At 46.7% G+C, this 26167-nt stretch overlaps 1 protein-coding gene across 4 annotated transcripts in view; it reads right to left on the bottom strand.

Annotated features, from left to right (window-relative positions):
- LOC138497684 (carbonic anhydrase 2-like) overlaps positions 1–26167 on the bottom strand; it is a 260205-nt gene that overhangs the window by 31033 nt on the left and 203005 nt on the right. For 3 of the 4 annotated variants that reach the window (XM_069621296.1, XM_069621295.1, XM_069621294.1), the window contains one exon: positions 13360–13515. The exons of the other annotated variant lie outside the window; for it this stretch is intronic. In XM_069621296.1, the coding sequence (XP_069477397.1) occupies positions 13360–13515 (156 nt within the window). The remainder of the gene's footprint in view (positions 1–13359; positions 13516–26167) is intronic. 4 annotated transcript variants of the gene reach the window in all.

Below are 26167 nucleotides of genomic sequence, written 5' to 3'. Positions count from 1 at the left end.
ATCTTTGCCCAATGCATTCTTATGACACAAATGTTGTCTCCCGATTTTTCAGAGGAAATGTCCCTGCCAGGTGGGTTGGAATGTTGGCATGTGTGATTTACTGTGCAAAAAATATTCATACCTGCACTTTGTGTTCATGCATGTGGATGTGCATGAATCTGCAAATAGAAATGTTTGAGAGTTTACTAGTAGTTGCTGTATGTGCTTTGCAGCCACAGCGCAATTGTACTCTGAGTGATCAACAGTACATCTAAAGTGCTGAATTGTGATGATGAAGTTAGATGTAGAGGTCTTGCATGTGATTGTTGGATGGTTGTGTGACTGCTTAACAGTAGCCAATGAAGGAATAGTGCAGAGAGTGAAGTGGAACGGGTAGAAGGGCTGCCCTAGTGTTAATTACGCGTTCCGTGGACAGCACGGCTGTTCGCAGACAGCGCATGCCACATCCGGGGCTTCTGAGCATGAAATGGGAGTGTATTTTGAGGATTAGCCAATCAGGTGTTGAGGTTCTGCTTCGTATTGAGAGAGGCTGTGTGTAGTGAAGATGGTGGAGGTGGAGAAAGTCAGGGTGGTGGTGCTTGGAGATATGTTTATGAATGGTTTAGAGCAGTATGCTAAATCTAGGAATGTTGCTAAGCATTTTGCCACAAAAGGAGTGGAAGTGGTGTGGTGCACTGTGCCTGGTTTTAATTTGCAGGAAATGCTAGAGGTTTGTTAGGATATGGATATGTATTATAGTCCACATGTGTTTGTTCTGCACTGTGGTGCTTTGCATTTGGGCTATGTCAGTGCCTCTACTTTGTTGCAAGATCTGCAAAACTTGGTGCAGGCAGTCATGAAAATGCTTCCAAATGCGAAGGTTATTTTTTCTGCTTTAGTACCATGGGTAGTATGGGACAATAGTTCTGTTTTTTGTCCTCAGCAAAATGTTGGTAGGTGCCTAATCAACCGCGGCATGTTTAATTTTAAGACTATAGCTGGCATGTTCTTTTGCAACAATGAGAAAATTGACTCTGGTAATGTTGATTACTTTAAAGAAGAAGGCATGTCTTTATCTTTTATGGGAAATGCCATGCTGTTTTGGAACATAAGGGTTGCTTTGGAGAAGCTAATGTGAAGATTTTTCAAGGAAAATAAGGAAAAAACAAAAAAATAAAAAAAATAAAAGGTTTTCTGAAGCATCTGAAAAAAAGGCTCTTTTCAGAGCCAACCTCAAAGGGGAAATGAGGCACACTATTTAAATTTTCATTCCCCACGCTCAGATTTTCCAATTTGTCCGCGGACACTGCGGTTGTCCGTGGACAGGGCGTATTACATACATGATTTTTGAGGTTCAGAGGGATGCTAATGAGATGTAGCACAGCAAGGGATTGGTCAATAGGGTTTACTGGGTGTGATGTTTGAGCAGAGAGTTTCTTAGAAAGTCTTTTTCCTGAGAGGAGAGGAGATAGCTACGGCTGTGTGTTTCAGAAAGCAGATTTTCTGGATTTTGGGAGGCTCATGGATAAATTGGTTGGAGGTGCATGCAGATCACTGTGGAGTGGCTGCACATCTTGGATTCCCTCATGTGGAAGTGCACTGGCATGGAGTGTGTGGAATGAAGTGGTTGGATTTGGTACCTCTTTGTGCTACTTTGGTGACACAGTGTCATCCAGACATTATTATTATTCATTCTGGAGGGAACAGTTTAGGACATGTCTCTGGAATCTCTTTGCAATTTGCAATGAAAGAAGGACTTGGGAAAGTCATGGACATGTTTCCAAAGTCCCGAGTAATTTTGTCTCGTATTGCGCAGAGACAAATGTGGCCATTTGGTCCACAAATGGGGAAAACGAGGCACAATGTCGACAAGGCTGTTTGTGCCTTTTTGAGAGATGCTGGCATGTCCTCTTTTCACAATGAAAATATTATGTTTCGTAGTACACCCATTTTTCGCACAGATGGGGTACATCTTACTTATGCAGGCAATCAGATTTTTCTGCGAAATATACAAAATGCATTGCAACCCTTTTTGGAATTGTAGCAATCCATTTTGCAGTAGGTGTTGACCCTTTGAAGTTTTCGAACACAAAAAGAAAACACAAAAATGCTCTTTTCAGAGCCTCCACTTCCTTCTAGAGAAAAGTGCAATGGTTGTTACAGGGCAGCACTGCACACATTTTAGATGTCTGCGGACATTTAAAATTGCACGGGGCACTGAGCATTTCATTGACACTTCTCTTTTTGAACTGTGAAATGCGACTCTGAAAGGAGCTTTTTTTTGGTTTTTGTTGTTTTATATTCTTTTGGTTTTTTAAATATGACACATAAGGAAAGGAAGGGAAAGGAGGGTAAGCAAGGGGCACCAACCACAGGGATAAGACAGGGTAGGTGTAGAGAGGAAAATATAGGGTAGGCCTTATTCAGTTAAGTAGCAGTTCTTCTGATGCTCATTGACCACATTCTCGAAAGCACTTTGAAGGTTCTCCCGTGCAGAGTACTGCATCGCAGTACATGCACAATACTGTGACCCTCGAAAGGTAAGGATCAACAGCATCATGTATGGCCTGCAAGGCAGCTGGAGGGATGCACTGCCCCACAGCAGTGTCTCTTGTGGTGGCAGGAGCGGAAACCGGGATGCTGCAGAGGAACTCAATCTACTACGTTTATCGTAAAGTACAACCTCATGAATAGCCCCACCGTGGAACGATTTTAGGTGTCGCTTCATTGAGGTAGTACTATAGCTGTACAAACCCAGTTTCCAACGATTCAGCACCATCCTGCACTGATTGCAGGTCACCTTGTGTGCACGTGCTTTTGGTACTCCATCAACAGTGGTAAATAACCTACACGCCCAAGATTCATGGTGCGAACTAGTAGTAGGGGCTTCCACTACCTTATCCTCTTCATCCTCTTCATCACTCTCCGCTGTATCCTGATACCTGTTCCTGTCTGCAGACCCTTGGGGAGGTGTTAGTGGTGGAGGGGTTGGGGGTGTTGCTGAGACAACAGTGGCACCAGCAGCAGCCATGAATGCCATCAGGACAGCTGTTTCAAAGAGCAAGAGCAATCTAATGCAACAAGGAGCAGTCTCTGTCCTGGAAGCCGAAAAACAGAATAAGGAGCAGCTCTGGGGTGTGGCCTTTTATAGGGGTGCTGGGACGTGATTCGCGGACACCCGTGCTGTCCTAGGACACTTCGAACACTAAGAAAGTGCTCAAACAATGCCAAATAGTATGCAGATCGCCAGGGACATGGTGGGGGACATGTGCAAGGGTGAACTTTCCCAGGAAAATACCTTGGATTGCTAAAAAAATACTTTTTAGGTGTCCGGGGGCCTGGACAGTGTTCTTTACGCTTAGCGCGGGTGCAGTCACATGATGACATTTAGGACACATTGGCGAATGGGACAGCTGTCCGTAGGACACCAAATGTGCGGGGTCGGATCTATGCATGCATGCAGCTGTTCTACAGAGAGTGTTCCAGTCCCCGAACTAATTAAAAGTGCAACACACATGCCGCAGAGAGCTGCACACAGGCACAATGTTTGTAGGGTCAAGGGTGTGCTATGCATGCGCGTGGGTGTTCTACGGACAGTGTTCAAATCCCCAAACAAAATAAATGTGCGTCACAACTTTGCGGACAGGCGGACGCACTATGTGTTCTACGGACATATTAATTCTTGTTACGGACAATGCAAGGGAGAATGTTCTTAGGACACTTTATTTTGCATAACTATGAACATGCGGACGTCTTTAGTGTTCTGCGGACAACCCTATTTTGACTACGGCCAATTCGAACAGGTATAGTGTCCTCAGGACACACCCATTTTGGTTAATTTCAGACAGGCGGACATCTTGTGTGTCTTAAGGACACTTCCGTCTTGCTTGAGGACAGTGCAAACAGGTATAGTGTCCGTAGGACACCTCCATTTTGGTTAATTGCGGACAGGCGGGCATCTTGTGTGTCCTAAGGACACCTCCATTTTGATTGGCAACACTGCAAACAGGTATAATGTCCTTAGGACACCACCATTTTGGTTAATTGAGGACATGCCGGATAGCCGCGCTGTCCGCAGACACCCTTACTGACTTAAAAAAAAAATAAGATACAGAGGAATATACTAACAACACACTTAATATTTTATTATTGTATAAAAGTATAAAAAATATGAAAGAGAGGGGGAACCAGAAAGTGAAACAAATACAGGGAATTTAGGGGTTTGGACGTGAGATATGGTAGGGTAGGAAGGGAGTGAAGTCTCATCGTAACATTTTTCTTGCTGGGTAGGTTTTGGGGATAGTTGGCTGGGACATAGAGAGGGGAACACGTACATGTGGGACAGTGATATTTAATGTTTTCTTTTATATGGTCCTCCACAAAGTTTCTTAAAAGATTTAAATTTGTCATTAACAGATCCATTTTTAGCTCCATTTGCTGCAGAGGATTTTCTAACGTCTCTGTTGGTATATTATTTTTAATGTCTGTATGGTATGTTAGAACAAAATGTGTTAAGTACACTTAAAGTAATGGTTATTAATTGGCGTATATAGAGAAGTGTAGTGTCTACCATTAGTATTACTGTCTTCACTCATTTCAACCTGAGGAAAATTTGCTTCCAGCCATTCAAAAGTACTGGACATTTTTGTGTAAAAAAAACAGATATTAGTTTTAGTGTACCTAATACAGAAAGTGTTGCTGTTACTGCTGCGTAGGTGCGCTGTTGATTTTTGCTGTGCAATTTCTGTGAGGTAATTCTGTTGGAGGCATATTTATTGTGTTTTGGTATATTCCACTATGTTGCATATGCTATGTAATTGGACTGTTAGTGTTTTACATATACAGTTTCACTTCTTATTTTTTATTCAAAGTTATTTTTTTTATGTGCTGCTTTTTGAACATGTTTAGTGGCTTTTTTGGATGATATAACAATGTGAGATACCCCCTGAGTTTTTGGATAGTGTTGATGCTGTCCGAGTCCGTCTGCGAACAGGCGCATGGCCTGCGGATATCAGACCCACTTGCGCAGGTAGGGGGTTCAGTATGTTCTATGTTATATGTATATAAATTAAGGGCATTACTGTAAGAACATATTTGAAGTAGAAGTCTACAAATATAGTACTTTTTGAATGTTTTGTTCCTGACTGTTACTGGCCTAGCTATGTCAGTAAAAGAAAAAAGAGGGAGCCAGACATGTGATCTCATCAGTGATGTCATCAATGACATTTGTGATGTCATCTTTGATGATCTGGGTGTTAGTCTTAGCAGTGCACAGTGGTGGTGCGAGTTATGGTTGCTTAGCTTACCATAACTCGTGAATTTCAGGGGTTTAACAACCCCTGAAATTCCCTTTAACGAAATTTTTTTCACTGAATTGCATAAGTTTTCAGTAGCGCACCCTAATCATAATGTCTCTTTAACAAAGCTTTTTTACTGAATATTTTTTATAACTGATCTTTTAAGATGATATTTTAAACTACCCAGTATTTTCTAATCAAAGTGTATAGTAGTATTGTATGAGTATTGGATGTTATTGTTATGGTGATATTCTTAAATTGTTTTGCTGTCTAAATCTTTTATGTGAGTGTGGCAGGTTTCTTGTAAACTGTAATACACTATCATAATAATTTTATAAAGTCTCTTCTCCAGCTATAGGAGTCTCATTATATAACATCCAACACTGTTCCTGTTGGATGTGGTGTGCCAACTACAAGAGTTCTGTTATAAAATGTAGTAGTTTTAGATGTGTGAAATGAGTCATACAATTCAGTCAAGATCCTAAGATTACATTTTTTTGCAGGCAATCAGCACGAAGAGGATGATGCAAGAATACAGAATTTTAATATATTTACAAGAACAAACAAATTAATGGCTGTGTAATTCTCCTTAAAGCAATCCATGATATGATATTTTATGTATAGCGCGCCCATACGCAAGTGTTTCAAACCGTGACGAGGAAGGGGAGGGGGAAAAGGGGGGACAAGACAAAGATCTTACTAGACCCAGTGACATTGAGATTGCGCAAGTGCAGGAAAGAGGAAAGGGGAAAAGTGCCGGGTGTGTTAAGGGGAAGAGTAGCAAGTGCAGGACATAGGATTGAAACATAAGAAAGAAGAAGTGCTACCAGCAGGTGGCAGTGCAAGGTTAAGTGCAAAGAAAGTAAGTTATAGTGCAGGTAGGGGGACTGTAGGGTTACAGATACAGACCCAAGTGCAGGGTTGCCAGGAGGCAGTGAAGGTGTGCAGCTGGGAGGGCAGGGGCCTGGGCCCGTGGTTCAGAGGGTAGTGAGGTAACCAGTGCAGTATCAGACAGGAGATCAGCAGGGAAGAGGAAGAGAGAATGCAGAAGCAAGGAAGAAAATCTTGAGCTGCTTCCGGAACCGTAGCTGGTTCTGCTTAAATTTCAGAGAGGCAGGGAGGCTGTTCCAAAGGGAGGCGCCCACCAAAGAGAGAGCTCTACCCCCAATTTGTAGCTTGGAAAAGCGCCTGACCCTCAAGGAGTTGGAGGTGGAGGAGCGAAGAGATCAAGTAGCAACATATTTCAGAAGAGAAAGCTGGAGATATTTTGGCCCCAGGCCCCAAAAGGCCTTGTGGACAATGCAAAGGGTCTTGAATTTGATCCTTGCAGCCACTGGGAGCCAATGGAGGGATTTCAGTGCTAGAGAGATACAATCCCTGGGCTTGAGACCAAGGACAAGTCACGCAGTTCTGTTCTGGATGAGTTGCAGGACAGAGAGTAGAGGCAGGCAGATTTAAGAAGAAGCTGTTACAGTAGTCAAGCCTAGAGAGAAGCAGATATCTAGAGACAGTGAGCTTCTAAGGGGAGGAGAGGGAGAATATCTCTGAAAAGGTTCACTTGGTAGTTTGACTCCTTAGAGATGTCGGCGATATGAGGAGAGAAGGAGAGTGTGGAGTAGAAGATAACCACGAGGTTCTTAGCCTCACAGGTGGTAGCAGGAGGAGGGCCAAGGGATGCCGGCCACAGAGAAAGGGTAAAGAGGGGTTCAGGTGTGCCAATGAGGAGGATCTCCATCTTGCTGGCATTCAGGCAGAGATCAATGGCGATGCAGCACTCTTGGATTGCAGAGAGACAATCCGTGATGAGAGAAGGAGAAGGAGAAGAGGCAGCAGTGGGGAGCCTGAAAGTGAGCTGGATGTCATTTGCATAGCACTGGAAATTGGTGCAGAATGCAGCAATGCGGTGGGCGAGAGTTGCCAGGTAATGGTTGAACCATCAGGGAGAGAGGTTAGACCCCTGGCGAACATCGCAGGTGGAGAGAGAGATAGAGGAGAGGTAAGACCCAAGTTGGACCTAGGAGGGTTGGTCAGAGAGGAAAGAAGTTAACCAGGCCAGAGCCTGATCAGTGATACCCAGATTATTACAGAGCCAGTTGAGCATGACAGCATGGTTAACCGTGTCAAAGACAGAGGAGAGATCAAATAGAATGAGGACAGAGGCGAGTTTAGAATCAAGGTTAAAGAGCAGGTCTTCATGGATGTTCAGGAGAGCAGTTTCCATGTTTCTGGCTGTTCTAAAACCAGACTGATGGTCATGGAGACAGCCAACAGATTCAATGTGAATATTAAGCTGGGAGATGGGCAGCTTTTCCAGGTGTTTGCCCAGGAAAGGAGTGATAGAGATCGGGTGATAATTAGCCGGAAGGGAGGAGTCGGCTAGCGGCTTCTTGTGAAGAGGGTGCACAAGAGAGTGCTTCAGGGGAGAGGTGAAGGTACCAGAGGTGAAGGAGTGGTTGCAGAAGTCAGCCAAGTCTGGGGCGACTGTGTCAATGTGGTCCTTGATGGTTTTGGAAGAACATGGAAGAACCTGTTTAGATGAGGTTTTCATAAATAAGACTTGTCTAGAAACCTCATCGAGGAGAAGAGAGGAAAGGCAGAAAAGGGAGGTGAGATGGCCGCAGGGGAGCCGAAGGGAGATGAGAGCGTGTGGGTAGAAGCAGAAGAAGCCAAGAGAGTGGAGTTTTAGAGATGAAATGAGAAGCCAGGGCCGTACAGAGGGCATGGGAAGGGACAGGAGAGGTAGAGACAGTGGCAGGATTGGCCAGCACTTTGCACATTTTAAAGAGTTTGGCCAAATTGTTAAAAGCCACAGGGCTTGCATGTGAGCTCTATTCTTAGTGAGGACAGAGAGTCGGTATTGCCTCTGGAGCAGGCGACAGGCTAGTTTGTCAGAGGGTGTTGTACTAGGAGTTGCACTTGATTTTAGCTTCATGCGGATCCTCATAACCGGGGCAAGTACATCAAGAGTATCAGAGATGGCAGAGTGGAGCATTGAAAGGGTTGTGTGTCAGGGTGTGTTTCAGACAGAGGTGCAGGAGTGGGGAGAGAAAGATGTGGCAAAAGCCTCAGCTGACACACTCTTCATGGATTGAATGACTGAGAAGGTGGGTGGCAGTGTGGGGGTAGGCTTTGCCCTGCGGGATAAAGAGAGAGAGATGAGAGGAGAGGAGAAAGTGGTTAACCAGGAGAGAGAAGTAGTGAGAGAGTTAGAGGGGGGGAGGTCTGAGGAGATCAGAACATCAAGAGTGTGCCCTTCAGAGTGTGTCGGGCTAGAAGGAAGAATAGGGAGAGAGAGAGTCGCAAAGGTTGCAGAAGAGTCCTGTGGCAGAAAAAGATGCAGCCAGCTGGATGTTGAAGTCTCCAAGGAGGAGAAGTTGAGTGGTTGAGGACAGGAGGGAGGAAGAGAGGTCAGCCCACTCAGAGAGGAAAGAGGTGATCAGACCAGGTGACTAGTAGATAGTAGCCACTGTGAGAGAGTGACCAAGAGAGAGAGAGAGAGCCTGCAGCAGACCAGGCTTTCAAAGGAGGAGTAGGCCTGCATAGGAATGATAGAGGCAGGAATCCACTCCAAGAAGATCAAGGCTGCATCCCTGCCGGAACGGTTGGATCTGGGCACGGAGAGGATCATGTGGCCATCAGGAAGGAGAGTGTGAAAGCTTGCGACAGAGCTAGCTGTGACCCATGTCTCGGTAAGACCAAGGACATCAAGGTCGAGTTCTTCCAGGAGACGGCAGATATCAGAGGAGTGCTTGACAGCTGAGTGAGAGTTAAGAGTGGTGAGGTGGAGAAGGTTGCCATCTTTCGAAAGACATCTGGGGAGGGGAACAAATCAGAGGTACTCCCTTATGCAAGTGTAGAAGGAGCCGGAGGGAGGGCAGCAGAGGTAGGAGGAGGAGAGGGCAAGGTAGCCAAGGAGGACGAAGAGGGCACCAAAGTAGTAGGGAAATTGATAATGTGTGGGAAGCGTCTATCAAAGAGGAGGAGGTTGGCCCGAGGGCCATGCACCAAGACAGTGCCATTGAGGTAAACATTGATGATCACCTTAGAGGAGAGGAAGGAAGCCAGGAGGGCCTCCCAACGGGTCCCACTATTAATGAGAGAGGAAGAGTAGGGAGAGCACAGAGACCAAATGAGGAGTCCATAGGTCTGGTGAAGGGACGACAAAGGGTCTGTTTGGAGAAAGCACAGGTTTATGTATCAGCTATAGGGAGGTTATAGGGATGCCTGGGTTGGATACCAGTATATTGTTTTTCAACTTTTTCCTACCAGACTTCATGAGAAGGGTAGGATAGGCGATAGAGAAAAAGTTGGAGAAGATGGGAGAAATGGAGAACACAATATGAGATGTGGAAGATGGGGGAAGAGGAGAGAGGGTGGGTGGGGAATGAAGGAAGAATGGAAGGGGGGTTGGGGACACTAGGGGAGAACACAGGGGAGGTGGAAGTGGAAGGGATGGAGCAATACAGGAACAGCAGAACAGAGCAAAACACAATAAGCCACTGGGCACAGCTACATTCAAAATTAGCATGGCAGATGAAAACACTGTAAAACTACTAGGCACAGCTAATTCAAAATTAGCAAGGCAGAATAAAACACAGTCAGCCACTGGGCACAGCTAAATTCAAAATTAGCAGGACAGAGTAAAACACGGTAAAGCCACAGCCCACAGCTAACTTCAAAATAGCAGGGCAAATGAAAACACAGTAAGCCACTGGGCACAGCTAAATTCAAAATTAGCAGGACAGGGGAAAACACAGTAAAGCCACTGGGTAAAGCTAAATTCAACATCAGCAGGACAGGGGAAAACTCAGTAAAGCCACTGGGCAGAATTACATTCAAACTAGCGGGCGGATGAAAACACAGTAAAGCCACTGGGCACAGCTAAATTCTAAATTAGCAGGACAGTAGTAAACACAGTAAATCCACTGGGCACAGCTAAATTCAAAATTAGCAAGACACGGGAAAACACAGTAAAGCCACTGGGCACAGCTAAATTCAAAATAGCAGGCAGGTGAAAACACAGTAAAGCCACTGGGCACAGCTAAATTCTAAATTAGCAGGACAGTGGAAAACACAGTAAAGCCACTGGGCACAGCTAAATTCAAAATCAGCAGGAAAGGGGAAAACCTAGTAAAGCCACTGGGCAGAACTACATTCAAATTAGTGGAGCAGATGAAAACACAGTAAAGCCACTGGGCACAGCTAAATTCAAAATAGCAGGGCAGATGAAAACACAGTACAGCCACTGGGCACAGCTAAATTCAAAATTAGCAGGACAGAGGAAAACACAGTAAAGCCACCTGGCAGAGCTGGAGGTGATGAGAGAGAGTGGAAGTCCAAGTGAGAAGAAATGAGGGTGGGAAAATCAGAGAGGAGGAAGTGATGTTAAGTATATACGACAAACCCACAAGGTGGTGCAGTGTCACGATGTTCTTAGTGGGCACAGGGAGAGTGCAGGGTTATATCGCTACCATGCGATCCTGGGGATGTGGGCCAGACCCCCGAGGCCTGACCAGGGAGCAGACAGGGCCTTAGATGTGGGCCTTTGAGGGATGGGCAGGCTCCTGCCTCCCGGTGGCACCGATTGGCTGAAATAGGAAAAGAGAAGCCAATGGTGGGTGGTCGGGCCCAGGTTACAACGTGAATGTAGTGAAAAGGTGCAGCCACCTTGGAAGAGGACAGAGATCAGCAGGGCCAGTATCCGGAATAGTGAACAACCGATCCTTTCACAGCATCATTAACACAATTGGGTGCAACTTGAGTTGAATCACATCATGTGGTATTTCAGGAAGTACAGCAGCATTTAAAACATGTGCTTTGTTGTTTTTTCAGCAGTGTGAATCACGTGTTTCAAAAATGTCAGATGTTTTCAAAATGGAGGTACAATTGCTTGCTGGGGCCTATGCGTGATGCTGCAGAGCCACAAGGCTTATCATCAGAGCAAAAACACTCTGCTAGGGAAGGTCGGGTGAGCTCGCTCGCGGAGCACAAGATCAGCTGTTCAGTGCCATGATCAAAAGGAAGAGCCTCTCACAAATGTTCAGGTTGGGTTGACCCTTGCCCGGTTTCAAAGTACAGGAGATCATTGCTTATGACTTTATTTGTGGGTTTTGGGATTCCTGAATCTTCCTACCATTAGTTTGAAGTTATAGGCAATGCAGGCCCACGGTTCCTGGACAGGGATCAGTCCATTGGTAATCTCGAAGAGACTGGGGTACAGGTGTATCTTCTACCACAAAGATCCACTCCTCCAAGATCTAGGCACTGGTATTGAGGTTGTCATACTCCTCTGGTTCCCAACCCTGACTGTCCTTGCAATAATTTCCCAGACCCCTGATGAGTTTGCACCATCTCGTACCTCCTCCCACCTATTAAGTGTGTCCTCGACCAAGCTGATATTCTGCAACCTGCACATTCTTACTAGTAGGGTTCTGTTCTTCTCCCACCTCCTCAGCTGTTGTTGTATTGTCTCCCTCTCGAGCCTTCTTCTGTCATCCTGCCCCAATTGTATTGGGTCTCTTTTAATCCACCCTCCTCTTCTCCTTCACTCTAGATGATCATTGTCCCCAACCTTCACAATCTCACTAGCTCCAGATGGTATCAGCACTTCCTCCAACCTCCTGACTCCTCTCCTTCCAACCTCCACTTCTCTATTGCCGATTGTACCCTGTCTTTCTCCAACTTCTTCACTTCTCTCTATTCAACCCCCAAGTCTCTCCTCCTGCTCTTCTCCCGAAGCACCTCTAATGCACTAATCTCCACCAAACTCCTTCTTACACCTTTGTCGCAAAGGCCAAACACTGCCATTCTGAAGTTGTTTTTTTTATTAGAATGTCCACACTCTCCATGGGTGGTGCTTGGAATCACAAGTTGCATCTGTGTAGTGTACCTGAGCTACTTGGGAATGGGCCGTGTACCTGAGATCATGTTGAGTGGAGTAGGGCCTTAAATCACTTTAAGCCTTGCCACCATTTTGTTTTGTATACTGCCCTTGAGTGTTCTCTCCCCCTCCCATAAGTAAGTGTAATGATGTGCCCTGCAGAGTATCATGTCCTGTGTCCTCCCCGACATGTGATTCCATGTTAATGAAACCCTTTGGTTAGCCTCAGAGTACTTGGAAAAGGTGGATGCACAAAATCATGTGACTGTGTTTTGCCTCCTGAGTCCACCATGGCAGTTCCACAAAGCCTGTGAAGCCTGAAATTCTGAATCAATGATTCCTTGCCAGCGGTGTGTAGGAGAACGATGGCACACAGCACTCTCCAAAGATCTTCTGAGAGTGACTAGTCAATTTCCTAAATAGAGAGTCTTGAATTCCTATGCAGGTTATTTGGGTCTGGCACGTGGGTGTAATTCACTCATCTGAAATGTTGTTATAGCTGTCCATCAGAGGGTCACGTTTGTTCTTCTCTCCCAGATGATCAGTACGTGTGGTGAAACAGTGAGGGCCTAGTAACTGCCCCATTGTGTCTCTTGGTTTAAGGGCATGAATGTACATGCAAGGACACTGGTGACTCCAGGGGGCTTCATTATATATCTTTCCCATTGCATATCTTCGCCTTTTCTTTGTACACCCCCTCCACAGTGCTTCAAAAAGATACTTGATGAACGAGCCTGCACTCATTTGTTTGCCTGTAGGCGTATGCATAAAAGAAAATAGATTACAATCGTTTTTTTCTATACTTCAAAACATTGCTCTTTGGAATTATTTGGTGTTTAATTAATTGTATTAAATAAACAAACATTAAAAGCCACAAAAACGGCCAAGAAAACGTACTGCTAGTAACCAGAAACGACCTCCTACACAAGAAGTGAATTGCTTGTGGCCTAGGAGAGACCACCAGCACTCTGTACAGTTCGCAAACACTGGCTGCTGTAGTTAGAATAGAAGATCCAGCTTTTGTGAAATGTGAATGTTTTGTTTATTTATGGTTTGCTGATTGAAAATTGAACTGATGTGGTATATAGTATGTACATGTATTGTATGTTGTCCAAGCTGCGGGAAATTCCAACATACAAAACTGATATTATCTGCCTGTAATACCTTTTGAAGATTTGAGAAAAAAGATGACTTAAGAAATACCTGATCCACGCTGACAGTTATTGGCTCTCTGAGGACAATCCATACGATGCTTTCCAGCAGTGGAGGAGTGGTCAGCGAGCCATGGTATGTCCAGTAATCTAGCGACTCAGGAAGTAGGACTGAAGGGTTGTAATCAGTAAAAATGGCTTCTTTGCCCTGAAAAAGGCAAAGGAAATGCAAAATTTTGAAAAGTGTAACACCGTATGGCCATACTAATGCCTATACAAAGCCAACATGTTTGCATTTGCAATGCTTGTTTTAAACAGGAATATCATGCCAAGTACAGATATGGGGCCTGACTTACAAACATCTTTTTAAATGGGAAAGTCCCTTTGAAAACATGTTTGTAAATCAGACCCATACTGTTTACAAATGAAATAGCTGAAAGCAGACTTGCTAAAAACAGGTTTGATAGCTGCAATTAAGCCATTGCCTTACAGAAGATTGCTCAGAAAGCACAGAGCAAAGAGATCCCATGTGCGTGTTTAGGACAGTGAGGGGCAGGTGGTGGGCGGGAATGGCCATAGGGACTAGTATGGCCATGGACAGTCAATGGGTGGGAATCCTTTTGAACGGGGGTAAATTCATGCAAGTGTTTGCTAATTGATTGATGGGTCCAGACTGGGTGGTTGACATTGTTTATGGTTTGAGTTTGGATGTGTGAGTTTGTGGGGAAGGGTGCGTCAGTGGCTGGATGGATGAATTGATAAATAATTAAATATTTCTGATTCAGCCGATTTTTCAGTCTTATCCAGAAGGTCGTGAAAATGCACACCATACTCGGATCAATATCTGCATACCAGAAATCAGACTTATATTTTGTCCTACAAATCACTGATTAAGCCAGGTGCACATTTTAAATGTAGCCACTGATTATATGGCAAGTTTTCCGTGCATCTATGTAACACAAAAAATTGAACAATAGAGTTTATAGTGCAATAATTCCGTACAAACTGTAGCACTGTTCAAACCTAAAAATTGTTCATATACTTTACTGAAGAAGCCGCAGAGGCCAGTAACAGCCCTCCAGCCTAAGATAGCAACCCCAGCAAAGCTCTTAGCACCCTATGGTAACATCTGAGGTGATAGGGGCCGCTATTTTGAGTGAATAAAAGGCCACGGTAGACTGTGTCCGTTTTTTATTTCCCCTTAAAAACAAAAATTGTAAATAATATACCTTCCTTGGAAATGGCCTTCTATTTCGATGCAGCCTACCAGAAGAGGAGCAGAAAATGGTGGGGTCGTCTGAGGTAGCTTCTGCAGGGTAGGTGGCATTTTCTATTTCTAAATGCGGAATTTGATGCAACCAAGTTACTATGGGGACCAAATGTTATAATACCGTTTCTATGTTCCTTTCTCTGTGTTCATTATTTGCATTTAAGTGCTTCTATTCTGATAAGGGTAGCTACTTTATTCTGGACATTCTGAAGTACTGATTTACGTAGCCTCTTTTAAAAAAGCAGAACACATTACGCCTCACACTGGTTTGTGTCCGCTGACCCCCCACTACATACCAAACTCGAACGCCTGGCTGTGGAGGGCTGTGATAGTCCTACCCTCTCAACGTATTAAATTCGAGTACCTCGACCCCGTCGGCTCCACAACACTGGCTTTACATAAGATGTGGAAACAGGCTAGCGCCTCACATCCCTTTCATGGAGACCTTCCACTCTGGAACTTCCTCCCCGATTCTCCCCATGTGGACCCCGCTACAACAGGTCTATGGGCTAATGTGGGTCTCAAGGCTGTCCGAGATGTCTTTGATCAGGGTATCTTCCTCGAATGGCCAGATTTACCGGTACCCCTATAGGATAAGCCCTCCCATTGGCTGCAGTACGCCGGTCTCCGTAGATCCCTTAAGGACAAGTGCCCAGACTTTGCTGCACTCCCATCAGATGACCTGATATTTTCCGAAATCCTGAATACCATGTCCTTTAAGGGCAAGGTCTCCAAATTGTACACCCTGCTTCATTCCAGGGCCATCTCCCCTTTCGACAGGCTCATACACACCTGTGGGTGGACTTGGGTATCGAAATAACAGATCAGCGCTGGGAGCGCATGTGTGCACGCACCTGAGAGGTTTTGTTTGATTCTTGGTTCAAACTGATCCAATTCATGGTGCTCCACAGGTTTCCCTATACCCCGCTCAGACTGCATCGCATGTTGAGAGACCATCCTCCAAGGTGCCCTAGATGTGACTCAGATGAGGCAAACTATATACATATGCTATGGACCTGTCCACGCCTCTCTCGGTTTTGGGAGGAAGTCTGCACCACCATGTCCGAAATCCGAGATTGCATCATTAACCCACCCCCATTGCTCTGTCTTTTTCATGAGTTTCCTCGGCTTGGACGTGATTCTAGAAAACTAGCGGGGCTGTGCATGCTACTAGCAACCCGGTGTAGTCTACTGCTCTGGCTCCGCCCGGGCCCCTACTCACGCTCGGGCTGAGTAGGGGCTGAATGGCTTCGGGCTGTCACCTGGGCCTCAGATGCAGAGGAGTCCTGGTCGGGCCTACAACCACTGGTGTCTAGGCCCAGAAACATCTGGACCCCATTTTGCTCCTATATTTCTTTGCTATCTGCTGACACTGATGATTATAATAGTGACTCTCCTTCCCGAGCACCAATAACTATCTAATACATGTACCATAACTACCACTGTGTTATGTATACCTCTGGTTACTGTGCCACGGTTTGAGCATTTATTGAATTATCATGAAGAATGGCATTTATGCCTGTAGGTTTTATAAAGAATACAAACATGTGTTATTGATGTTTACCAAGGTGTCTAGAGAACTGACGTGTTCGGAAGCAATATTGATCGTGAATCTAATAGTTGCTTTAATCTGAATCAAATGTTCGAAGTTGTTCTTCAGTCCCACGGGATTTTTTCTGATTAAATTAGATGTGTTGTACAATTATTAAATCACATTATCCATTTCATATTATTCTGAGCACAATATTGTTCAGTGCTTGATAAAGAGGATTTATTCCTGGAAACATGTCGGGCAAATTGGATTGAAGTATCATGTTGAAGTGAATTAAAATGCTTCAAAAATGTAAAACCATTAACATTTGGTCCCCAAAGTCACATCGTACAATACTAAAACGTGATGATTCATGCAGAACACTGAGTGAAAGTACCTTTTGTGTGTTCATAAATGAGAGAAAAACGTGTCTGAATTATTGATCAAGGCTGATTTATGATCTATGGAAGACGCCCACAGCCAACTAGTGCTTCAGAAAACAAGCATTGGCAAAGCCAACAGTTTTGGCGTTTGTCAATATTTATTGCATTATTCATTTAGCACATGGAGGAAGAAATGACGAATGACAGCACAGGGAGGAAGAAATTACAGAATGGGAGGGAATGAAGGGCAGTGCGGGGGGGGGATAAGGGACTCACTGTGGGGGGGAAAAGACAAAATAACTAGGGCCAATACAACATTCCAATAGATGAAAGCGAGGCCAGCAGCAGTACACAGGAGCATTGTAAAACACGTGAAGGAAGGAGTGACGGCGCAAATGGGGTGAAGGAGTGTCAGGGCAAAGGGGGGAGGTGGAGTGACAACACAAGGGGGAAGGAGTAACAGCACAAGGAGAAGGAGGGACAGTGCAAGGGAGAATGAGGGACAGCGAATGGGGAAGGAGGGACAGTGCGAGGAGGAGGAGGGAAAGCTGAAGGGGAGTAGAAAGGATATTGCAAGGGGAGGAGAAAGAACAGTGCAAAGGAAGGTGGGAAGGAGCAATAGAGCAGGGGGGAGTAACAACGCAAGGGGGAAGGAGAAACTGTGTAAGGAGTAATGAGGGACAGTGCAAATGGGCATTGTCGGAATAGAAAATATATCGTGCCTCCTATTGTGGAAAATATAATTAATATTGGCCTACGCCAAGCTGCTTGAAAGTCGCTTGTGAGAAAATCGGCGTTGCAAGGTCCTGACCTTTAATCCATGTAGGTCGCCATTTTAGGTAAAGCCGCCATTTTAGGATTTGTGTGGAAAAGTCACCCTGTGAGCTAAAATGGTGGAAGATGTCATTGCAAAATACAACATGGCCGTCTTGACCTCTGTACATCGCTAATGTGAAATCTGCCTGCAGGCTACTTGTGGAGGTCATGAACTGAGACTTTGTCCTACGTTGACCTATGTGTAAAAAGACTACTCGCGCAATGAAACCAATTCACAAGTATATATTATGATAATGTATTTACGGGGGGGCGTGGCCTGGAGCTCATGGCGAGTGGAAGCTGAGTCGCCGTGCTCCGGCCGAGGCGCCGTTTCCAGATCCTTTTGCCTACTTAAAATCGCACCTGAGATAGAAAGAATCGGTTCCGACGGGAGGGGAACCGACCCCGGACACGCTGCAGAGGTCTTCCCCTGGATCCGGGCCCCCGAGCCCACGGATTCATCCCGATAACGGTCCCCCCCCCTTGGCGGGACCCAAGATGGCGGCCATCTTACGAAACTAATGTCGCAGGAGAACACCGGCCGCTCTTGCAGCCAAACCGACCTATCAACTTCTGCTGCGGCTGCATCGGGGGTGAGGAGCCTCTACCTTTATCCGGCCCTGCTGAGTTGAACCAACCAGAGCCCCCGGCCGGGGAAACCAAACCGGGGCTCAGACCCGCACCACCGAGCACGGCCCCGGCCATCGACAACAGACGACGGTGGCGGTGGGGAGAGCGCCGGGCATGAGCGCGAACGACCTGATAAATATCCCACTGTACGCCCTCTTGAAAACTTGAGCCTGGACCACCCTGCTTCCGACAAATAACCCCGGCGCCTGTCTCCACACGATTGAGTGGCGCCAATATGGCGTCCAGGAACAAGACAAAGGCAAGCACCATGGACACCTACGTGTCCGCTAAAGCGAAGACTCCTCCGCAGCCAAGCGCTTCCACTCCTGAACCCCCTCGAGCGCAACCAACAGGTTCCCCAGAAAACCAAGCACAAGTACTGGAGGCGATTGAATCATTGCGTGCGTTCATAGACATGAGAATTGGGGAGTTCAAATCTGAGCTGCAGCTTGTGCGCCAGGACGCCCGCAACTTGACGGAAAGGGTGACCTCCGCCGAATCCACCATTAAAGAGACGTCGGGAGACACAACGGAGCTGAAGGCCAAGGTGACGGACCTAGAACGGAAGGTACTCACACTTGAAGCTAGGGCCGAAGAGGCCGAGGGCCGAGCCAGACGCGCCAACATCCGAATACTGGGGGTACCGGAGGGAAGCGAGGGCCCGGATCCGACGGCCTATGTGGAATCCCTGATACAACAGGAGGTGGGTGCAGGAAAGCTGACGCAGGGATTCTCGATTGAAAGGGCGCACAGATCGCTGCAGAAGAAACCCCCGCCGGGCTCGCGCCCCCGCCCTATAATTGCCAAAGTTCTGAACTTCCGAGATAGGGAGATTATCCTCCGACACTCCAGAGAGGAGGGCCCTATCGAACGCAACGACTCTAAGATCACGATCTACCCTGATTACACCCCGAAAGTTCAACGGGAGAGGAACTCATTCGTGCCGATCAAGGCTCGGCTCAGACAACTTGACCTAAAATATATGTTGCTCTACCCCTCCAGACTAAAAGTGATCCACAAGGGCAGGGCGATCTTCTTGGAATCCCCGGCAGCGGCGACCATGTGGCTAGAGGACAACAATCTAGCAGCGGACAATGACTCTCAACTTTCCGTGAATTGATGACCCCCTCGCCTGATGCGAAGATGTCATGCCTCATATACTCAACTCGGACGTTAGGCACACGATCTAAGAAGAAGGTAACATCACCCAACAGTTCGCAAAGATGAAACGGCCCTCGCTCGGCCCCCGCCAGGCACAGGGCCCCACCCCCCACGAACAGAATAGGTCAGGCCAGTTGCCTGCCCGACCTTCCTCGTGCCCGATACCCGGATGGGTCCAGACGGTACGAGAGCGCCTGAGCACCCGCAAAACTCTGTCGTTGCTGGGGGCACCAGTTTTAGTTTTGTTATTTGTTTTTGTTCACACCACAGCCCTCAGACTACTAACGAAGCAGAAAAATGGGACCGGAGGCTCTTGGGGGCGGCTGACGGGACGTCGCCAGACCCTGAGGGGGATAATGTACCGCCCGGAGGCGGGGGAGGCGCGGAAGATGAGGCTGAAACAATAACTCCATGGCGTCCCAAATCAAGGTGATGACGTGGAATGTGAGGGGCATGGGCACGTACATGAGGAGGAATCGGATTCACTCCTATCTGCGTAGGAAAAAGATATCAATAGCAATGCTCCAAGAGACCCACCTCACGGACGAAGCAACGGCCAAACTCTCCGAGAAGTGGGGAGGTACTGGGAAAGGGGCGCCTTACTCCAAATTCGCCAGAGGAGTGTTCACGTGGGTGAGCCCAACTGTCCCCTTCCACCTGTTGGGCTACAAAGCCGATAAGGAGGGCAGATACCTAATATTATGGGGCACCATCGATTCCATACCGGTGTGCCTGGTGAACTCATATTTCCCGCAACAAGGAATACCCTCACACCTAGCAATGCTCACTGCCAAAATCATTCCCACGAGAGAGAGCGCTTTCATATGGGGCGGCGACTTCAACTCCGTCAGGAACGGCGCTCTGGACAGGTCGGTTCCCCCCCGTTCCCTGAACAACCTCGCATCTAACGCGCTGAACACGGCAATAGAACAGCTCGACCTGGTGGATATCTGGAGGGAACAACATCGCACCGAGAGGAGCTACTCCTATTACTCGGCCCCCCACAAGGTCCACACGAGAATAGACTATCTGTTCATTGATCGTGCGCTGGCTCAGCAGGTGGACGACACACTTTACCTAGGTAGAACCATATCCGATCACTCACCGCTGATCATGCAATGGACCCCTAGGGGACCCAGGCCACCAATCCCGCTATGGAGAATGCCACCCGCAGCACTCACGGACCACGCATTCAGGGAGGAACTGGGTACCAAACTTGAAGATTATCTCGACATTAATACAGGTTCAGTATCACGCTGGAGCACACTTTGGGAGGCCATGAAAGTTGTCACAAGAGGCGAGGTTATATCAGGTGCCGGAGGTATTCGCAAGCAACTGAGACTAAAACTGGAGAAATTGGAAGACAGGATCACCCACCTTGAATCCGAACTCAATAATGCGCCCGATGCCGAAACAGAGTTGAAGGACATCCGGGAGGAGTGCCTATTGGCATGGAACAGACTGTCCAAATTCGACTACGCGACCTACATAGCCAGAACTCACAAAGAAGCGGATAAGCCTGGTAGAATGCTTGCCTGGCTGTGTGGGCGCGAGTTTCCAAGACACCTCCCAACCGAAATAACGGATGAAAGGGGGACGACTCACCGGACGCAAAGAGATATCAACTCAGCTTTTGCGGCCTTCTACTCCAGGTTGTACGCCCATGACGCCAAAATACCAGTGGACGACATCAGGACCACACTGGCCGAGATTGAGCTCCCAAGTCTGACGGAGGCCCAGAGAGAGTCATTGGATGCAGAGATCACCGCTGAGGACGTGACATATGCGATCCAGTCGCTGACCACTTGTAAAACCCCCGGGAGCGATGGACTCCCGCCCGAATTCTACAAAGCATACGCAGCGACCCTTGCCCCGACACTTCACAGGGTCTATATGGAGGCATTTGAAACTGGGACCTTACCTGACTCCATGAAAGAGACAATTATTATCCCTATACTCAAACCTAACAAACCCGCCAACAACTGCGAATCATACCGCCCGATTGCCATGCTGAACTACGACTGTAAAATTCTGACCACAATTTTAGCCAAAAGGCTGGCGAAGGTGATTGGAACCTTGATCCATGAAGACCAGAATGGTTTTGTGCCAGGTCGCAACACCACTGCGAACCTGAGGAGGCTCCAACATATCATGGCGGAGACCCACGACCGAGATGAAGACCTCGCTGTACTCTCTCCTCCAGACACAAGATCTCCCTCCCCACACTCACGCTCCCGCACAAAGAAGGTGGGATACAACTACCGGATTTGCAAAGGTACTATCTGGCCGCACAGCTCAGTCACACAACGAAATGGCTTTCTGATGAACTTTCGTCGGAAACGAAGCTCCTCCGTAACCAGACTTCCAAGCTGTTCCCCAAGGAGATGCTTTGGAACCCGATGAAACAAGCTTCAGGAGTCCCCATGATTGTCACCTTGGGCCGGCAGGTGTGGGCCAGAACCGGCTTTCTCCGACACCTGGAGCACCCCTACAATCCCAGTGCCCCCATCCTGGCTGACGTGTGCAAGACCCACGCAGACTTAGCGACAGCGAGACAATGGGAGAGAGCTGGAATCTACGCATGGGGAGATCTGTTCGAAGACGGCATGTTCAGAGAACTCGAATCCTTACAAGCCAACGAAGGCATTTCAAACGCCCAGTTCTTGTGGTACCACCGCCTCAAGCGGACGGCAAAGGCGCAATGGCCCGTCTGGCCGGAGGAACCCCCACCGGACCCCCTTCTTCAGGAGATGTATGACCTAGCAGATGGCTGGAGACCGGTCTCCCGCTTATACGCCAAGCTGAACGCCAGACCCAACCCAAAAAGCGCGCCCCTGAGACAAAAATGGGAATCCGACCTGGGGGTCCCGCTCACCGACGGCGAATGGGAGCGAATACTTCTATACCCCAAGGAGGTGTCGAGGAATACCAGATTTAAACAAGTCCAGTTAAATGTCCTATACCGGACATATATGACTCCGCTAAGAGTTGCCACTTTCAACAATCGTGCACTCCCGCACTGCCCCTGGTGCGGTAACGACAAGGCGGACTTGATCCATATGTTTTGGACCTGCACCAAAACTGCGCACTTCTGGTCCATGGTGGAACGTACTTGCACTGAGGCGGGGCTTACAAGATACGAGTGGAACCCAAAGGAATGCCTGCTGGGAGCCCATCCCAGACCCAGCAAACACAAGCATCAGGTCAAATTAATGGACCTTGCTTGCATCCTTGCGAAGAGGTCCGTAGCGATGGCATGGAAATCCCCAAGGGGCCCTAGACACGGACGTTGGCTCAAAGACCTGGAAAAGTGGACGGAGGCGGAGACTAGGGCCTGGCAGGATGGTATCCGCTCGAACGATGACGACTCCAATGAAGCTCTGGACTCATGGAAGGCCCTGGTGCGTGACATTCAATTTGCCTCCGACCACAAACCCCCCTGAATTCTCGCTCCTAACAGAATGCCGCCTGTGACTGGTTTCCAAGAATGGCCAACACCATACCCAGCCCCCCACAACCACGGATTTGCTGCACACCGACCCCCCCCTCCGCCCCCCATCACGGACGATACATTGCTCTATGAAGGCTGTGGAAGTTAAGTAGTTAATTAGTTAATTTGCTTTAAGTTGTTTGCCAAGTCACTGTTTGTTGTTTGTTTCGCACTTTTACAAATGCCAATAAAATGTTTTAAAAAAAAAAAAATGATAATGTATTTACATATTGGACAAAGAACATCTGTTTTACTACATTGTATTAATCTTTAAGAAGACCTGCAATGCGAAACTTTAGAATACACAGTTAATGCATACGCTTATTGTTACATGTAATACAAACAAACCAGTTAGATGCGGTTATTTGGGATTTGGCAACGAACCCTAGAATTGGAGATGTATAAAGTGGAATATTAACCCAAAGTGGGGCTGGACATAGTGCCCACAAAATGTATAAAAGGTGAATGCATTCTAATGTACAGCGTCTCTCACTGAACACACTGAACCACGCTGGAGTTCGTTGTGTTGTACTGGGGGCCGATAGCTATCTGACTTTGCACTGTTTTTGTAATTGAATTCAGTAGAGAATAAAGTACTTTGTATGTTCCTTTGTAACCCGTGTTCGGTGTATTTCCTTTTGGGGTACTCAGCCTCGATATTTTGTTTCTGTTTTCACAGTTGGCACCCGAATAGGGACCCTCAAGATTGATGCCGGATTGTTGAAGGTTGACACACGCTATGGGACCGGGATCGGACGGTGTGACAAAAAGTAAGGGGCCCCTGGATGAGACACGACACCTCAGCAGCGCTGCACGATCCGATCCCTGGACGACTAGCCTGTGGTCTGAGACGACATCTTGACGAGGGTCCACTTATCGAGGCGGGCAGATTTGCCGAAATCACCATACACGAGGTAAGATTAGTTAGGTAAGATTCTTAGAAGTACCGATCGGTTCTCCCTAGGTTTGGCCAGGTGAGTCGTGACCGGACTCTTAATTTAACCCTGGCAATTTGAATTTTGGCGCATTGTATCTGCAGACACAATTATTGACCAGGTAACACCAAGAATTTGAGATATGCCTGGGAAATTGTCTACCTGCTTTAGGGCATTATTCCGCAGTGATAGACAATCTTTGGAATTTAGCCATCCCGCACCACAGGAGGGGTCGCCGGCATGTGCTATGTACTGTAAGCATGGAATTGGAAGTATAGTATTTAATGATATTTGGCACAGACAAACCAGACATGCCTCCGAACTTCAGTGGCCAATCAATGGTAGTTTTGAGATCCCCCGCATTGAATATTTGGAGTCAGTATTGTTAAAGAAAAAGGCTAGGCCTGCAGCATTTGATGTTTTGCAGAATTGGAAAAAAGAAGCGTTACAACAGCTTAAGAGTAGAGAGGAACATGCGCGCCGTCATAAAACAATTGCCGAAAAAGCATTATTATATGACCAGGATAAACAGTCTGAATCGGCTAAAAATATGGAAAGGGCTTTCTCACTTGGTGTTCAGAAAATCTATCCTTCCAAAGATCTTCATGATTCTGATGAGTGTTTTGAGAAAATATTAAATGAACAAAGGCCTGGTGTCTCTGCGCCACCTCCGTATGTTCCTCTTCCCGCTCCTGTACCTTTTCCTGTTGTTATTCCTGCTCTTCCTGCTCAACCTGTTGTTCCTACTCCTCCGGCTTTTGTACCTCCACCTCCTCCTCTGCCTCTTTTTATCGCACCAGTTATAGCTCCTCCATCGAATTTGCCTGCTCCCCCTCTTCCAAGTGGTCTTGGGCCGCTTGTAATCGATCATGGTGCAGGTTCAAAGGTTGTCACTCGCAGTACTGTACCAGCGGAGAAGAAACGTGAGTTAATTGCATGGGCTAAGCATTGTATGGAGAAGGATGATCAGGCTAGTGTTTTTTCCACACTTTTTAATACGGATAATTTTCCTGAGAAAAATGTTTTTATTGAAGGTTTGGGGATTCAGATATGTATAATGTGGGGAAGATTGAATAATGTGGATGTCCCGCAAGGGTTAAGGGATCTAAATACTTTAGCACTTTCCAGAGACACTGCGGAGAAGGTAAATGAGCATGTTGAGAGGTTATTTGAGTATAGAAAAGAGTTAGAAAGGATACGGAATGAGGATGATGAAGAGGAAAGTATGCATGTACAGAAACGGTACCTTCCGTGTCGTAAACCGATATCGGAGGAAATGCAAATTTGTAAGAAAGATGCGATTAGATGGATTTCAGACATATCGGTAACTCCAGTTGAGGTATATGACACACATAGTCAATATACGTTGGAAATACAGAGGAAAGTGATACAGGTAATGGTAGAGTACTTGAAGGATGAATGTGTAAAGAGGAAGATTAGTTGCCCCACAGCGTTATTGAATATTTATAAAAGAGCTTTTTCACTTGACACTTCTTCGACTGCTTTAGTGCTCGACTTGGCTCTATTGCTTAGCAAGCGTTCGGAGTTGCCTACATCTCAGTTCCCTATGAGAGAGGTTCCTCCGACATTTGTCCCGAAGGTTTAGGTTGCGGCCAATGCTGCTCAAGGTATAGCCGCTGTGGACATTCCCGCACATTATGTATCACAGTTTGTTCACATCCCGTTTTCACGACAGGAAGTGAACACCATTAGACAGTCTATTCCTGATATTAGGAAGAATCCGACAGGGTTCTATAAAGAGATGGAATCTGTTTTGCAATCCTCAGTGTTCACCTTAGGTGACATTGATTTATTGTTTCCAGTACTCCTGCCCGTAGATTTATGGAAACAAGTTAGAACTATTGACGATGTACCCGGGTTGGGAGATACATGGGTGAATTTAACTAGGCTCGATGGGGAAAGGCCAGCTGGTGAAAGACCACAACAGGTGATATTAACTCTGCCTGATAGAAATATTGCTAAATTAAAAACCATAATTCCCGAAAAAAGAATTATTTGGGACAAACTTACGGCCTGTGTCCAAGGAAAGTCTGAGGGTGCTACCGAGTTTTTTAATCGGTTCGAACAAGTATTTTCAGATTTCAGTGGACAAGACTTAGGCACAGAGTCTGGGAAAAGATTATTTGTGGACAAATTTGTACGTGGATTGCTGCCTGACATCCAGTCACAGATTATGTCCTCTGAGAGCGCTTGGCAGGCGAAATCGCAATCAGAAATACTGCACATGACTCAGCACTATGAGAATCGTGTCAATAATGAAAAAGATAGGATTGAAAAAAATTAAGGTGATTTAAAAACTATGGTGCTATTGCAGCAAATTGTCAGAGGCCCCAGAGGGGGTAACTCTCAGGGTAGAGGTCAGTATGACCCACAGGGGAATGTGCCCTTGGGTCCTGTGAGTATTAATCAATGTGCTTATTGTTGACGAGAGGGTCATTGGCGAGCACAATGCCCCGTCCTTCAACAGAGGTCGAATAATAATATGGGTAGGCGATCCAGAGGTCGCCCGGGCGTAGGGGCCCTGGTAGAGGTCAGTTTACACAGGACCCTCAACAGCCTTTTTCACAGGACAATCAGACTCCGAGTGTGGACACTAGGAACATATTCGATCATCCTTCCGCTG

The sequence above is a fragment of the Ambystoma mexicanum genome, chromosome 5q (genome assembly GCF_040938575.1).
Source record: "Ambystoma mexicanum isolate Mex_15411 chromosome 5q, UKY_AmexF1_1, whole genome shotgun sequence".
In the NCBI taxonomy this organism is placed as follows: Eukaryota; Metazoa; Chordata; class Amphibia; order Caudata; family Ambystomatidae; genus Ambystoma; species Ambystoma mexicanum.
This window is presented reverse-complemented; position numbering and strand designations above follow the sequence as displayed.